The 17843-nt window shown below is 42.8% G+C and overlaps 1 protein-coding gene across 1 annotated transcript in view; it reads right to left on the bottom strand.

Moving 5' to 3' along the window:
* The window catches only part of DNAH9 (dynein axonemal heavy chain 9), a 330059-nt gene that overhangs the window by 270011 nt on the left and 42205 nt on the right, over positions 1-17843 (bottom strand). Inside the window, exons 12-17 of the mRNA XM_038536892.1 lie at positions 17413-17539; positions 13702-13957; positions 12222-12463; positions 6023-6158; positions 2814-3010; positions 2283-2707 (exon numbers count right to left, since the gene is read on the bottom strand). Of these exons, the coding sequence (XP_038392820.1) occupies positions 2283-2707; positions 2814-3010; positions 6023-6158; positions 12222-12463; positions 13702-13957; positions 17413-17539 (1383 nt within the window). The remainder of the gene's footprint in view (positions 1-2282; positions 2708-2813; positions 3011-6022; positions 6159-12221; positions 12464-13701; positions 13958-17412; positions 17540-17843) is intronic.

The following is a 17843-nucleotide window of genomic DNA, read 5'->3' as shown; positions in this document are numbered from 1 at the left end:
GCGGTGGAAAGGCCACACAATGGGAGGCTGTATCTGCAATATATACAACTAGCACAGGATTAGACTGAGTATATATCAAATATCAAAAAAAAAATTCTAAATATCACAAAGGAAAAAATAAAATCTGATAAAAAGTGGGCAAGAGCTCTGTAAGGGCACAGAAGAAACACAAAGTCACCAGAAACATAAAAAGAGGAGCCACTTTATTCATGATCAGAGGAATACCAAATATGGACCACAGTGAGATACCACTAACCTGATGTGATTGGAAGGCACCTTAGAGGAACCCGGTCATTGTCTCCCTTCAGGGATAAGGAAATGGGGTCAAAGGATGAGAATTCTGCACGTTTATGCTGTTTCGCCGGCCTGCGAGGATCTTACGAAGCTGTGCCTGGTAAGAGGCACCTGGTCGCTGTCATCACTACATCTTGAATCAACCATGTACTCTGATGCTGGCCTTTGGGGTCTTACCCACCCTGGAGGGACTGCCTCCTCTCCCATGGCTGGCTGACCAGTTCCTAAAGGTGGTAAGTGACTTGTCTTTGCGCATGCTTTTCATATGCAAACCAATCAAGCCAGAATTCCTGTCTCCAACACCTCCTCCATCTGGCTCCCACACTCCACAGACCACTATTCATTTGCTCTAATCACTCCAGGGCCACAAACCAAAAAACTAGAGATAGTCCCCCTGGCCCCAGAGCCTGTTAGAATCATTCAAAAGAGCCAATCCTAATCCTGCTGACCCTCTCTTAACTATTCTGTTCCATGGAAACCACAATAAAGGTTCTTGCCCTCGTTTTTCTCATCATTCCTTCTGCCTGTTTGACCCCTACTGCCTCCCCGTGTGGCACACAATGTGTCTCATTGTCTTAGAATCTATGATTATAACCAAATACCTTTCCAATGGCAGTCATTTTCCATCAAGTCTCTCAGTTGGCCATACCACACGTAAATAATAGTAAGACTGACATTTTGAAACATGTCTCTGTGTCCTTGGATGGCAGACTTGCCGATGGAGAGGGACCATGGAGCAGCTACATTCAGAGACATCTCTGTTTCTGCCCTGCCTCCAACCAGTACTTCCCTTCATTGCTTCTCAGGTCCTCAGTGAACCAAAGTTTTTGTGAATGTGGAAAATTGGCCCCTTCTTAAAGAACACCGGGCAAATCCCTTTAAAATATCCCACAACACTTGCCTGGAGTTTCCTAGAGTGGAGGACCATCACACTCTTACCAAGTATCTTGGAATTCATCTGCAGATAAACACATCCTTGATGGGGGCCATTTCCTTTCTGCTCCTAGTACTAGATCACTGAGCAAGGCAGCTGTAGCATTAAGTAAGACTACCCCCCAAACTCAAGGAAGGGGTCAGGTTGGCTCCCCTGTGCCCACAGCTGACACACCAAAAGCTTACGGCTGTATAGAGGGATCGTGACTTCTGGGTGGAGGTGGTAGTTGAGATTTTTTTTTTTAAGATTTTATTTATTTGACATAAAGAGAGAGCACAAGCAGGCGGAGCAGGAGAGGGAGAAACAGGCCCCCTGTGGAGAAGGGAGCCTAATGCAGGGCTCTTTCTCAGGACCCTGGGATCATGACCTGAGCTGAAGGCAGATGCTCAACCAATTGAGCCACTCAGGCGCCCCTGTAGTTGAGACTCTGACAGTGGCAGATCTGTGGGGACAGGCAAAGGGGAAGTGACTGGGGGACCATACATCAACCTATTTACCCAGAGACCAATGCTCTGGATGGGAGAGCCTGGCACTGGATAGTCGAGGTACACAGGGGAACAGACCATTGCAGATCCAGTCTGTCCATAGCTAGAGTGGCAGAGACAGGCACTGGGAGTGTGAGGATTTAGTGACTTCCACATTGCACAGCTGGATAATCTGAGACAAGGAGCAAGTGGCAGAAATAAAATCTAAGAGGTCCATTAGACCCCCTTCGCTTCCCAGGCTTAAAGAGATTTCACAGCCAGGGTTGCAAAGGGAGCTCGGATCTGCCATTATTGCATAGAACGTTATTTACCACTTACTGAGTGCTTTTCACACCCTGGGCACCAAATGGAAAATAAAACAAAAAGAGGCCATGTCTGGTAAACCGAGGGAAGGGCAGGACTAAAGTTATCACTGTGTCTAAGGGCCTGGAACCTCAGCCAGCTGTTTTAATTTTTAATTCAACCACTGAACCCCTTGGGGAAGAATATGAAAGGGATGAAAAACATGGTGCCCCCCCCCCCCCCGCAACTACTTGGGATGCTGGAAGAAACTAGAACAACACTATTACCTGTCAGTGACATAGTCAACAAGATGCTGTTTGAACATGAGGCTCCACCTCTTAATTATATTTAGCAGAGATGCTTTAAGAGGCCGGACATCAATTTTCATCCAGCTATCAAACGTTTTGATGGGCTCCAGTCTACACACTTCTTCATAGAGCTTTTCATAGGAGTCAATCTGTGCTTTAAACTGATGGAGGAGAGGAGGATTCTCTGGGATGCCATCTTCTGCATGGGCTTCCATCTCCTCGGGGGTGAGGACATGCCCATACAACAGAAACTGGCTCAGAATCTCCTTCCGGTCCTCCACATAGAGGTAGGAATATTGGCTGAAGGTGTCCCGATAGCCACAGCAGAGGGCCATCATACCCTGAACCCTGTCCAGAAGCTTGGTCCTCATGCTCGCCAAGTGGGCCATGCCCTCTATGTCAGCCTGGTGGGGGCGGGGGCGGAGCAAGACAACACACAGGTTACATCCGCACTCGGCAATAAGTTTGCAGATTGGGCTGGGAGGCAGGGCAGTTGAATACACTCAGTACCTGGTAGTGGGGCGAGCCAGTGTGTGGGGAGAGCCGTGGCATCAAAGACGATACTCCAAAAATGCTAGTAATAAGCCCCTCAATAGCGTCATAGAAGCCACCCTTCACTCCATACTCCAGGGAGGGAGAGAAAACTAATTCTGGTATGGCTAAGCTCAGGTGTGCTTCAAATATCGGAGTGAGTCCTGTCCTGCATTCTGAAGAACAAGGGACGCATACACACAAAACAAAGAATGGTTAAAATGGGCAAAAGGCAGTACCCATTTTGAAGGCCCTCAGAACACTTCTTTCCCTGCTATAAGCTTTTTGGGCATAGGAAAATAGAAATACAAAATTTGCTAACCCCCCAGAAAAGGTGAGGGTAACGGTCTCTCAGTGTTTATCAACAGGGGAGCCACTGACATTTCGAATAGGCCAATTCTTGCGCAGGCCTGTCCTGGGCATTGCAGGACATTTACCCTCCTGTCCTCGGAGAACACATCCCAGGGACTGCTCAGCCCAAGCCAGTCCCCTTCCACATTCCCAAATGCCTGGGTCAGGGGAGCGAAGGGGGGCGCAGTATGGCCTCTGGTTGAGAACAGGTTGATTTTGCCAAGCTAATTTCTTAGAAACAGCTAATTTCTCCTGAGACACAACGCCTGCAATTCCACTGGTAGCCACTAGGCGACCTGTGGCGCCCTTGTCAGTAGTTGGCGTTGGCAGGAAAAACAAAAACAAGTTACCATCCTGCCCGTTCTGATCTTCCAGGAAGACAGAACGTCTTTTAATTCTGTAGCTCTATAGTGATAAAAAATTAAAAACTGTATAAATAATTAACAGATCCCTGATTACTTGCTAGACTAACTTGCCTCGCTGAATTTAAATCAAAATATAACAGGGAGCAAGATGTTGCAAGTACAAGATTGGTGCTTAAACTTTTATTAATAACCGCTTATCTTCATAGGTCTCCTTGACTATGGCAATATTTGGGAGACCGTGATGTGCTGGATGCTGTGGGTGGTGGAAACCCATTCGAATCCGTTACCCTCGTTCCTCCCTAGAGGCTGCGGTAAGAGTGGCCATGTGGCTGCCTTTCCCAGCCCTGCTCTTGGTTAGGTAGGCAAGAGGACTGGCTCACCAGTGGAACATGGAGAATAGTGATGGCTGTCACTTCTGGGCTGTGGCCCTTGAGACAGCAGGGGACCCATCTGTATGCTCGCTCTTTTTCCCCTGCTCATGGATGAGAGCCTGGATGTGTTGGTGGGACCCAACTCAACCACAGAAATGAAGACAAGGCCCTAGAATGTGGTGGAACCACAGCATGGTGGGAACCTGTCCACTAACCTGAAGCACTCTCCTTAGCCTAGAACTTAGGAGCTAGATCTCTTTGTCATGTAAGCCACATTATTGATGGAGTTTTGGTTACCGTAGCTTCGTCATTCACCCCAAACCGAAATAACTGTGGGATCCTCAAAGATATGTAAGACGAGAGCCTTGCCTTCAAAATTGTGGGAATGATAAATCTGCATTACTAGATTAAGATGTGTCCCATTAAGTGCATATTTAACTTAAGGGAATGAACAGAAACTACACTACTCTCATAGAATAGTTTTTTAAACCACCTATAATATTAGGCTTTGCATATGTGCTCCTGCTATATTCTGCATTACTCTCTGTATGAGATACTGATCATTTAATAGATCGGGTTGCATACAGTTTATAGGATATAGAAGACTCATGAGACCATTCGGACTATGTGAGATTTCTGTTCCCTGTGCTCCCGTGGGAACCTAATCCCTATGTTCGAGGCAATGACGTCATCATTACCACACAAACCAGATTATCTTGGTGGTTCCACCACCTGGGTCAAGTCGGTCACCTTGGGAGTTAAGAGGGGGAAGAGCAATTCTGCTAGAGGGGGTAGCATCTACCCTGGGCAGGGTTTGCATTCTGAGAGGTGACAGTGAGTTCAGCCCAAGCCAAGTGTGCTGGGGCATCGTTCTGAATCTTCTAGAGAGGTCTGAGGCCCCCTGAACCTCCTACCCTTGAGGAGGTTTGGTTGGTTCTCCAAGGTGGACACTGTTGGCACTGCTCCCTAGGAGCCAGTTCTCCAATCTTCCTGCCCCACTGGCTACTTGAATCCAGGCTCTAGAATGTGATCCCCACCACACCAACTACCCCTGAGCCTGTTTCCTGCTGCCTAATCTCCTTGATTTGGAGCACCCTTCAACCTTGAAAACAAAGACCATGCCTCTGATCTCAGTGACCCCATCTACCGAGACCACGTGGGGTTTGCCCACTTTCACTACACCCAGCACTGAGCCTTGCTTCCCTCTATTCTCAGCCCAGGCGCCTGCACATAGCCTCTTATTGGGGCTGGGTATCTGGACATGGATCTTGACCTACCCATTTTACCACTGGATTTTCTTTCTTCTCTCAGGTTGGACTTGACGTCTTAAAGTCTCATCCCCACCTTCATCCTCTGGCTTCCAACTATTCACCCTGCCTTTCCATTTTGATGAATTCTTCAATGCAATGCTTACTAAACTCCTCAGAATCTACCAGAATGTGAAGATTTAATTCAAATTTTGCCTGAACCCTTCTGTTCTTTCCATCCCATCACTTACTAGCCAAGGTCGGCCCTGTGTACCTCAACTCGGTTTATCCAGCACAATTTAAAGCTATTTTTTTAAACAGCTCCAGAGAATGCCCATGACCTTCTTAGCATTCCTGTTCCTTGTGACAGTGACCTCATCCACAGCTTGCCTGACTCTTTTTTCCACACAGAAAAACTTCTGTTAACCTGGCGACTACAACCTCCCTGTGTTCTCAAAAGGCTTTAGAAATAGAGAACATTAGGCTTGAAGGCACAGAATGTCCCCCTCTCATTGCCATGAACCAAGTCTGGATGAAGCCGCCATTACTAACTGGGCTTCATCCTCTTTACTGAAACTTTATTTAGATTAAATTGGCATTTATGTTTTTGCTGTTGCTATGGGCCTCACTATCTTAGAGCCTGGCGTACCACCTGAGTTTTAGACAGAGAGACATCTTTCCTCTGGCAACAATTTAGAAACTCAACACCTTGGCTATTTTACTATATACAATTCATAAAATATCCACAACATTTTGGGAAAAGTCACTAGGCACTTGGTCACACTCCACTGTTATTCAACAGGTGGTATTATTATCTTCTCAGGGATAATGCACATCCATAAGCCAGTAAATACCAGTGTTTTCCAGGAGGTACTTGAGGGAGCACTCAATAGCAAGAAAAAACCCATCCAGCAACATCTCATCGATGTAGTTAACGTAAGTCTTCCAGATATTAGAGGTTGGGTCTGCCACAAACAGACCTAGGTTTTCCTACAAAAGAAAGAAGAATGGATTTAAACCATGTTTAATAATATGGAAAGCCTGGTCTAATTGTCATTAATGGGAATAAAAATAACACTGTGGGGGGAAAAAAAGCATTCTTGTGAAAAGTTTGCTATTACACATATATCAAGTCCATTCTGTCTAATGGGTATGACCACTGATTGAAAGGAACAGAGTTGATCCATGAAGGGAATATAGAGTCTCATCCCATCCCCAAGAAAAGAGGATGGTGACAGACCACTTTCCCAGGAAAAATGGGCCACAGGGTGTGATTTATAAGTGTTGATGGATGTGCTGTGGAAGAAGCTATATCAAGGCAGAAGTTAGGGCAGAGAGAGGAAGGGACACTATGGGGAAAGGGCTTTAGGATTCAAGGCATGTAAGAAATTCGGGGTTCAAACAAGTATAGTCTTTCCAAGCTAGTCTTTAGAAATGAGCTGGAGTGTTTTGTTTGGGGCATTTACTATTAAAAACCATCATATTGAGTGACTTAGAAGATGCGTATACCTAGGGGACCCCTGGATGACTCAGCTGGTTGAGCATCTGACTCTTGACTTCAGCTCAGGTCATGATCTTTGGGTTGAGATCGAGCCCCACATTGGGTTCTGTCCTAGGCATGGAACCTGCCTAAGATTCTTTCTTTCCCACTCCCTCTTCCTCTCCTCTTCTTTCCCTTTCTGAAGAGAGAGAAAAGGGACACCTGGGTGGCTCAGCGGTTGAGCACCTGCCTTTGATTCAGGGTATGATCCCGGGGTCCAAATTTGAGTCCTACATCAGGCTCCTTCAGAGAGCCTGCTTCTCCCTCTGCCCATGTCTCTGCCTCTCTCTCTCTCTCTCTCTCTGTCTCTAATGAATAAATAAATAAAATAAAATATTTTAAAAAAGAGAAAAAAAGAAAACATACACATAAAGGGACACATGTGTGTCCCCTCCCCCTCTCCCTCCCTCCCTACTACCCTCATCTGGTAACATGGCATGGACACACACACATCCCACTTACTCATCACCATTTTCATTATCAAGCCTTCTGACATCAACTTTCCATTTATCCCATATCTTCAAAGAAAGTGGTAACTACTTTGCAGAAGTAATTTTTTAGGCCACTCATAAATTACCTCTACAGACATTACCATGTATAAACCCCCCCTAGATTAAAAAAAAAGAATCTCATGATCCTGTCTTTATGTGACAAAACTCTAAAATTTCTAAAATGCATTATATACCCCTTTGTTTCCTCAGCAGATATAAGATTTTCTCAATGATTTAAAGCCTATCATCATGCAAATCATAGCATGGTGACAGTATAGAGTTGCTCTCGGATGTTATTAAGTGCGTAGGTCTGTTTGCTTCTTTATTTTTTAAGACATTTAGTTTTTATGACTGCCTGTATCATTGTTTTATCTCCCCCCTAATGTCACACTCGTAGATGGCTATCTCCATATTTTGACTTTTCACCTTAGATCAGTGATGGTCTAAGGAGCAAAAATGTTGGAATTTCTGTGAACTAAGAATAAGTGGGTCAAGTTTCTGATTGTAGCCAAGACAGCAATGAGATCAGACCTACCCTTCTGCTACACACAACTATAGGATTGGATAGAAGAACAATTCTTCCGGGGCAGCTAAAGAACAAGAGCACAGTGATGTGATCCTTTAGGGAAGGGAAATCCTCATGGTGAGCTTCACAACCACCTAGCTTTCTACCTGGAGGCACTTTCCAAACCTCAGCTCAGGGAAGTGGACCATGATGATAGCATCCTTCCTGCTGGGCAGAAAACAAAACAAAACAAAACAAACAAACAAACAAAAAACCCAGCGACTAGAGTGTTCAGGACTATGGAGACTGTGCAGTCTCCTTGAATCTTTGAATATTAAGCTGTATATCCTTAAAACAGATTCTGTAAGGCTTGGCAGAGAACAGTTGTGGTAAGCTGCACAGAGATCATGTGGTCATACAACACTGGACAATGTTTGTGATTCTATCAGAAATAATAGGGGTGCCCGGGTGGTTCAGTTGGTTAAGCCTCTGCCTTCAGCTCAGGTCATGATCCCATGGTCTTGGGATCAAGTGCTGCATTAGGCTCCCTGCTCAGGGGGGAGTCCCCTTCTCCCTCTCCCGCTCCCTCTGCTTGTGCTCTCTCTCTCAAATAAGTAAATAAAATCTTTAAAAAAATTATGAAAGACTTTATAGATAACCTAGGAATCGTGCCAAGACCCCAGAAACACTATGCTTTGGAGGTTAGAACTGCCCTAGAGTAAGGCCTCCTTAGAACCACCCTCACAAAGCTTAAAATTGAGCCTCTACAGGAACAAGCTGATCCACCAGTAGGTTGAGTAGTTGAGTCCTACATCAGGCTCCTTCAGAGAGCCTGCTTCTCCCTCTGCCTAAGTCTCTGCCTCTCTCTCTCTCTTTCTCTCATGAATAAATAAAATAAAATCTTTAAAAAAAAAGAGAGAAAAAAGAAAACATAAACATAAAGGGGCACATGTGTGTTCCCTCCCCCTCTCCTTCCCTCCCTCCTACCCTTGCCTGGTAACATGGCATTGTCTGCCAAACAACACAACCTCTTTAAAGGAAATAACAACTCAGTTCTAAAGCGGTATCCAATATGACTAGAACATAGCATAAAAAATTACTAGACATACAAAGAAGCAGGAAAGCATGATATTTAACTAAGAGAGGAAATAATCACCAAGAACAGACTTAGCAAATAACTGCCCTACCAATCCTGGAATGTATCTTCCTCAGACTTATCTTATGTGAGAGAAAAATAAACTGTTGTCACATCAACATTAAAAAAAAAAGACTCCGAAAATAAAATAGATGTTGGAATTAGCAGTCAAGAATGTCATAATTTGATTTAAAAACTCCTCAAATTTGATGAAAAATAGGTTCAAAAAGCTCACAAACTCTGAGCTGGGTGAACAGAAAGCAAACTGATTCAGGCACATCTCAGTGAGACAGAAAACAAACAAACAAACAAAAACACAAAGACTAGAAAAAAAGAATCTATTAAAAGCAGTCTGAGAGAAACAATACATTACATATAGAGGAACAAAGAAACAAATTAGGGCTGGCTTCTCAGAAACATTGGAGGGGAGGAGGAGACAAGGAAATAATTTTTGTAAGAGAAATAAAACTGTCTATGCTGATTTCTATATCCAATGAAACTATCCTTCAAAAAAAAAAGTGAAATAAGGACATTTCAGAGAAACAAAAACTGAGAGAATGTGTCATTGGCAAACTGGATCTGTAAGAAAAGCTAAAGGGAGTTCTTCAGGCTGCAGAGAAACGACCACAAGTGGGAAGTCAGCTTTTCAGAAAAGAAAAAACAAGTTTGGAAATGGGGAGTATGTGGGTGAATATAAAATACTATAAATACCTTTTCTTGAGTTTTTTTTTTTTATTTTTTAAAAGATTTATTTATTTATTTTAAAGAGAGAGAGAGAGAGTGGGGGAGGGACAGGGAGAGAGGGAGAGAATTCTAAAGCAGGCTTCCTGTTGAGCATAGAGCCTGACTTGGAGCTCCAACCCAGGACCCTGAGATCCTGACCTGAGCTGAAATCAAGAGTTGGTCACTTAACCGACTGAGCCACCCAGGTGCCCCTTTTTCTTGAGTTTCTAAAACAAAAACATATAATACTCTGCAAGGCCTGGGATTTATTGTGGGATTTACTTAACACGCATGTACACTCAACAGTACAAAAGTTGCAGGGGGGCTTGAACTGAACCATAGGGTGGCTAGGTTCCTATATTTCACAGCAAAACTCTAAGTTGAAACATACTAAAGTCCAGAATGACCACTGTAAATGGATGGGATGACTATGCAACATGATGGAATGCCAATTGAGAAATTAGTATAGGAACACCTGGGTGGCTCAGTGGTTGAGCGTCTGCCTTTCGCTCTAGTTGTGATCCCAGGGTCTGGGGATTGAGTCCTGCATTGGGCTCCCTGCAAGGAGCCTGCTTCTCCCTTTTCTATGTTTCTGCCTCTCTCTGTCTCTCATGAATGTATGAATGAATGAATAAATAAATAATCTTAAAAAAAGTAGAATAGAATATTTTTAAAATAGTTAACAACAAGATGGTAGGAAGGGAAGAACAGAAAAGCAAAACAGACATGAAGCAAATAGGAAATGGCGAGATGGTTAGGTAAATCCAATCACAGCATAATTACATTAAATGTAATAGTCTAAACATTCCAGTTAATAGGCAGAGTTGTTAGGGATGTAAGTCTCTACTATATTGTCTACAAGAGAAGAAATTTGATTCCAAAGAAACCAACAGGTTGAGTGTAAAAGGGTGGGAAGATGGGCAGTGCAAAGTAGGAATGGTGAATCTGGAAGGCAAGACTACAGTATTAACAGGTCAAGGGAGTATTATGAGAAATAAAAAGTCAATTTCATAAGAATGAAGTAGTCAATTCCTCAGGAAGTTCAAATAATTATAAGTGTGTTCGTACTAAAAAAGTGTCCAGGGACACTTGGATGGCTCAGTCGGTGAAGTGTCTGACTCTTGGTTTCAACTCAGGTCCTGATCTCAGGGTCATGAGATCAAGCCCCACATAGGGATCCAGCTCAGCACAGAGTCTGCTTAAGACCCTCCCACTCTCCCTCTTCCTCTGCCCCTCCCCCTCCAAATAAACAAATTATTTTGAAAAAGAAACAAAGGAGCATCAAACACTTGATGAAAGCTCTGACCACACTAAAGTCTTAGACAAATCATCCAGAGTCACAGGCAGAGATTTTAACCCTCTATCTTCAGTAATTGGGAGACTAAAGGGGCAAAAAACTCAGAAACCATCCAGAAGATCTGCACAATACTATCAACCACTTTGAACTAACTGGTATTTATGGGACACTATACCCAACAATGGAAGAATAAACAAATTGTCAAGTGGACAAGGAACATGCAATAAGGTGGATAGTATTCTAGGTGTTGGAACAAGTATTGGTGTATTCCAAATAATTCAGATCTTAGAGAGTATTTTCTCTGAACACAATTGGACTGAACTCGATGCCAATTTCATCAAGCTAGCCAGAAGAGCCCCAAACAAGTGAAAATCAAACAATGCACTTCTAAACAACCACTGAGTTAGAGCATGAGTCACAAGCAAAAAAAAAAAAAAAAAAATTAAGACTGAATGACAATGGAAATGAGGTGCACAAAATTTCTGGAATGCAACTAGAGCAGAGCTCATAGGGAAAATTATGTCAAATGCTTGTATTCAAAAAGAAGAAGAAAGGCTCAAAATCTATACCCTAAGTTTCTGTCCTTGGAGGCTGTCCCCATGAATAGGTGAGCATCATGACCCCAAATTAAGGAAAGAAAGGATAAAGAACAAAGAATAGAAATCAATGAACTAGAAAGCAGATAAATAAAATTAACAAAGTCAAAAGTACAATACGTTGCTTGCTTCAAACCATAGACAATCCCAGATAGCATCTGTGACTCATTACTGATTTTGTGCGTGAGATCAACCTGCCAGAACTGGCCCATGTAGGGCAGCTGGAGTAGAGCTGAAGCTGGTGGCCACTTATAGCTCCCTTCCATGGTCTGGTCTTTGATGGCAGACACGAAGCTGCCCTGATCATAACACAGGGCAGAGCCTTCCTGCAGGAAGTACAGCCGCCCGCACTGTTTATTCTCTTTACAAAGGCAGGTAGAGAGGCCACGGTCATCTTTCATCTCCTCAGGCGTATAGAGCCAGGTTACGGAGGTGCTGCTGGGGGTTCACATGGGCTGTGTGGAGCAAGTCGGGGCTGGTTAGTATAGAAGATAATTTAGGGTTTGGTACTGGGCATGGCCTTCTCTCTCCTTGAGGTTTGGTGTGGGACTTAAGTCATGCGGGATCACCATTAAGACAGTATTAATTTTGACATACTGATACCAGAATGTGCCTTTCCTCTCTCCCTATCTGTTAGCATCCCTGAAGGTAGAAGGCACAACCTCTGTTGATTGTCTTAGTTTTCAAATCACTTCTTGCACCCAAACACACTTCCGGATGCTCCCCCTTGGCCAATGGTATGTATATCTGAGAGGCTGGTTATTACCTGAACAAGGGCATGAATCTGAAGTCCAGATTCTTTGATGAGATTGTAGTATTTTTCCAGCTGATCATGCTGATCATCCATGGAAAGAAGGCATTCCCTTTTTCCATCTTTTCTTTTAAATATTGGAGACACCCATGTTTTAATGATGTTTTGAATCTCTTCCACATTGTCTTTAGCCTTCTGAATTCTTTGTTCGAGATCACGGATGCTATCAGTGATTTGAATGACATAATCCCAGATGCCTGTGCCCCCAAAGAAACAAAATTAATAGAAATAGCTAAAGGTCTAATTGCTAGAAAAGGTAAGGATTTAATATTTGTAGGTTTTAAAAGACTTTTACCTGGGTAGGTTGAACAGCCCATGCTTATCATAACCCTCATAAAGGAGGGAAAGAAACAAAGAGGTAATGCTTACCAAACCAGTGCACAAAAGTTGGCACAGTTGCTGGGGCATAACCAGTACACCATGATGATTTCATTTGGGTTAATGAACCTTATTTTTCTAAGCACTTTTGCTTTATTAAATGTTGAAAATGCTGTTCCCTCTTGTATATAACATACAGTTCTAACTCACTATGACATTCTAAGACTTCTGAGTTGACCATAACTTTCTTTTGAAACTTCAACTCTTTTGAGTTCAAGGGAAAATTAATCTCCCTCCCCTGTGATTCCTCATGCTTTATTTTTAACTCTATGATAGCTTTTTATCACAGCCTGTCTTGCACAATTTACAGTTGTACATGTCTGTGGTCCCAACTAAGTGTGAGCTCTTTGAGGGTAGGAGCCATGTCTCATACACCTCATATCCCATATTCCCCCCGAGTCCATCACACAGTATCCTACAAATGTTAATCCATCAATGAAATTAGTACTGAATTAGAGGATATATGAGAATTAAATGCATAGTACCCTCATTTAAGAGGTCTAAAGTTTAGGGGTGCCTGGGTGGCTCAGTCAGTTAAGCATCTGACTCTTGATTTTAGCTCAGGTCATGATGGGTCATGGGATTGAGTCCCCCACTGGGCTCCATGCTCAGCAGGGAGTCCACTTGAGATTCTCTTCTTGAACCCTCTACCCTTCCCGCTACTCACACTGTCTCTCAAATGAGTAACTCTCAAATAAATAAAAAAAGATGTCTACAGTCTAGTGAAGAAAAGTAACTCATAATATAGTAAAAGCCCTCATTCACAGTGTGCCCAACATATGCTGGAGACCACGGGAGGTGTCATGCGACCTCTGAGCCTCCTGCAGCACATGGTGGCAAGATTTTCTAAATCTACCAATCATATCCAAAAGAGAAGGAAGAAAAGGAATACTACCCTTCTTGTCTTCTCTGCTTTGAGTGTGTGTCTGAGAGGGTAGGCTTGTGTTTCAAACAAAAACCAGACTGGAGGGGGATCATTCATGGTTCTATCAACTTTATCAGGATCTTAACCCCTGACCTCCCTCCCTCCCCTGGATTCCAGGCGGTGCCCTGTTACCTTCTGTTTTCCAGCTCAGAGTCTCCTCTGCAGCTCTTAGGTGGAGGTCGATACCCTGCAGCTCTTCCTCCACTAAGGGAAATTCCACCTCTATAAGAGTTTTCACAATTTTATTGTACCAATTTGCCATCAGCTCCAACTTAGCCACAAGCTGCCGATAGAATTCCCTGGAGGAGAACAAGACTGCTGCTGTCTCAGGAACATGCTGCTTCTGCCTGGGTTCAAGATAACTCATTTCCTTCAGCACGGAAATCAGCTGGAAAGGAGAATCCACATTATGTGGCTGTGGTCAGTGGCCATGAAAAACAGCAATCACCAGTCAAAGATAGGAAAATCCCGGGGCCCCCAAGCTCCTTATGGGGCCCTTCTTAACTTTTGCTTCTACCTCTTTTGCAAATCTAGAGAAGGAAATTTGAGTTTTAGGCAGAAGGAAGAGGACTCAGAGGCAGCAACAATCATCGAGTGCGTAAACCCCAAAGAGCAACTGCAGAAAGGTGGCCTCAGAGACAAAACAGGGCTACCTTGATGCTTTTGGGTATATGACTGACACAATGATGGGTTCGTGCTGACAGAGTCTGTTAGTTCCCATGGAGGAGCGAAGGAGTGCGGGAGGGGAATCACCTGGTCTGGGCCAGCCCCGTGCCTGAGAAGCCTCGAACTCAGACTCCTGGTAGTCTCCCCAACCAGGTCACAAGCACAAGAGACACTGACAATTGAGAGGCGATGCCCCATTGTACAACTTGGGATCATCAGATATGATCATCTGAAATAGCCCTTCACTTCCATAAGCCTGCATTGGTGTATCTTTGTGTCTTAACATATGAGAAATGGAAGTACCCGCACCTCTCGGAACATCTGTGGGTGCTACGTTGAGTGGAAGTACACAAATGAGAGGCCAAGCAGATGTGGTCCAATGGAAAAAGGAGCTTTCATCTGGGTTTTTAGGCATCCTGGTCTTCATTCTTTGTTTATACTTTTTAATTTTAATTGAAAGAGAGACAGAGAGAGAGAGAGTCAGGGAGGAGCAGAGGGAGAAGAATAAGCAGACTCTGCACTATATGCAGAGCCTGATGCAGGGATTGATCCCACAACCCTGAGATTATGACCTGAGCAGAAATCAAGAGTTAGATGCTTAACTGACTGAGCCACCCCGATGCCCCACCCCCTTTTATTTATCCTTTTACCTCTGAACCTATGAGGACTAGTATATATAGGTAGGTGCGACAAAACAGATACCAGGCCATAGATTCTGCCCCCCTCTCCTTCCACTCCCCTTTCCTGACCTCTGCAGGGACATCTGGGCTCCTAGCTCCCCTTGCAGTGGTTCCAGACCAGTGCTTCACTACTGCCCAGCCAATTCTCCTCAGGGTTTAGGCAAATGCTAACCATTTGGCAGGACCTAGGCCTCCTAGTTTATTTTGAAATCAGCTCAAGGTAGATATTAAAAATTTAAATGTAAAAACTGAAAACAAAAACAATTAAAGCCTGGAGGCTACTTATATAATATTGAGGTGGAGAAGGCCCTTCTAAACATACAATAGGAAATAAAAGATAAAATTTATAAGTATGAAATATCATTCACATAATAAAATGGCACACCTCAACTGGTAAAAAACAAAAACAAAACAAAACACATATGCAACAGATTTTGTAATAGCTGACAAATATTTCCCAAATATTCTAACAAATTCAGAGGAAAAGAGAGTATTTCCACTCCAAAATGGGAGAAAGACATGAATAAGCAATTTGTAAAAGAAGAACTATAACTGGCCAATGAACACATGAGAAAGTTCTACTTTGCTAGTGGTCAGATATAAACTAAAACAATGTTGAAATATTATAAATGTACATACATTTATAATATATTTTATTTTTACTATGTTATATTTTTATATATTATATATTATATTTTGTTTTATTTTTATTATATATTTTCATATTTAATTTATATATATTTAATATTTATTACTGTATTTTATTTCATTGTAAGATGCCTTCAATAGTAAGATTCACCATTATTTCATATCCAACTATGGAAGAAAGAAAAAAAAATATGGCATGTTAAACTATAAACACATGCCATTTTTAGAGATGCTAAGATGTTTTAAAAAAAGTGCATCCTACAGTCAATGAAATACAGATTGATAAAACTAGAAGATAATGTAAATGTCCAATGATAGGGAATTTAAAATAATTTAAAGAAATAATTTATAAAAAAAATATTTTTCACCCATATAATTCCTATAATGGCCACAAAGGGGCAAATCTGATCATGTCCCTCTAGAATATGTGTGTTTCTATTCATCCTTATTAGGACTGCCATTGTCACATTGCTCCAAGCAGGAGCTAAGGGATGTTTGCAGCTCTTCCTTGACTTGTATGTTTGGTTGTCTCCCCTTAACTCACTTTATAATTCAGGTATTAATTCCCTCTCCCCATTTTTCCCTTCTTTCCTCTCCCCCCTTGCCTCCTATTACCTACAAACACCTATAAAGCACCCACTACATGCTGTGCATTGGGGCAGAGAGAGTACTTGCTCTGGAGTATACAGAAGAGGAGTGGTCCATCCCCCATACCATCCTGAGGGCTGCTGAGTTCCTACAACTACTTCAGCTCAGTTTCTGGCTCTCTATTGCTGCATTCCTGGAGAACATGCCACTGAGACAGGAGTAGGCAAGGGCTTTTAGCTCCTTGTAGCCTATACTTTTAACATTTTTTTTCCCCATATGCTTCCTGATGCGGGCTGGCTTTTGATTTTCATGTTTCTCCAGCTTTACGCTCTCCATGCTGCCATAGTCCATAAGGACTTTCTGCTTTTCTGATCAGCTAGAGCAGCATCTCTCAATCTCAGTACTACTGACATTTTCAGACAAAATCTCCTGTTTGTGGGGTGCCATCCTGCATGTTGTAGGAAGTTTAGCAGCATCCTTAGAATCTACTCACCCTACACCATTGGCATTCAGTCCATGTTTAGCAACGCAAATTACTTCCAGGGGGACAAAATTGCCTCAGTTGAGTATCCGTAATCTAGAGTTTTATTTCCAAAGCTACTCCAGTGTGATTTATCATATATGATCTAATAAAGATACATCTCTACATGTTGAGGTTCCAGCTCCCAACTAGCTGGTGGGTTCCTTGAGGGCAGGAACTGGATCTTATATTTGGTTGGCCTTCTCATGTCTAGTCAACAGCCTTCATGTGGAGCATGCATTCAAGGCAGGCACAGTCAACTCTGTTTGGTACTAAAAGGTAATGCTGTCACCCCCTCTGTCTAAGGATGGGTAGTAATATCTATTCCTGTATAGATATACCTTCTGGAATTTCAAACAGTGCATATTTAGAAGAGGATATTGAAACTTGCAGATGAGTTCATCTTGAGTGTAACTGCCAGTCTAACTTTGTGCCTGAAGCCAAGTTCATAATAAAGCTATTACCACACAAATGAAAGGTAAAAAAAATGTTTTTTTTCAATTATATTCTGTTGTGCAAAATCAATGCAAATTTATTGGCCAATCATGGAGAATAATGTGGACATTAGACAACCTAAGAAAACACCACACCTCAGGATTCATTCCCCGGGAGGAGATCCAGGGTAGAAATTCTTTTCAGCACCTTCTATATTCTTATAAAAAGCCCCTTTGCCTTGGAGATCAGTGGAGTTCAATGAGTCTCTTGAGGAGCCCAAAAGGAATTTTCTGCCCCCTGATTTACCTGGGGGCTAAAGTTGACAGTGATCTGCTTTGTCTCAGGGTCACGTTTCAGAAGTGGCCGGGAAAGGTTGTATTGGGACTTCTCTGACACTGTCTGACACCAGTCCTCATAAAGTCTTGCCTCGTACCTGTGAGAACCAGAGACAACAGCCACCTGTTATGCACCCTTCCAGCACCCAGCAACGACCAATTGAAGACAGAGATATCTTAACAAATATGCAACCCAGGTATCTAAGTACGTACATACACATGTGTATATCATGAGCTGAAGATATTATTGGTAAAATACCTGAATCCATTCTTTTTTCTTTTCTTTTTTAGATTTTTGTTTATTTATTTAAAAGGGAGCAAGAAAGAAAGCATGAGTGGAGGGGTTGGGAAGAGCAGAGGGAGAGGGAGAAGCAGATTCTCCGCTGAGCAGGGAGCCTGACA

Source organism: Canis lupus, chromosome 5 (genome assembly GCF_011100685.1).
Source record: "Canis lupus familiaris isolate Mischka breed German Shepherd chromosome 5, alternate assembly UU_Cfam_GSD_1.0, whole genome shotgun sequence".
Lineage (NCBI taxonomy): Eukaryota > Metazoa > Chordata > Mammalia > Carnivora > Canidae > Canis > Canis lupus.
This window is presented reverse-complemented; position numbering and strand designations above follow the sequence as displayed.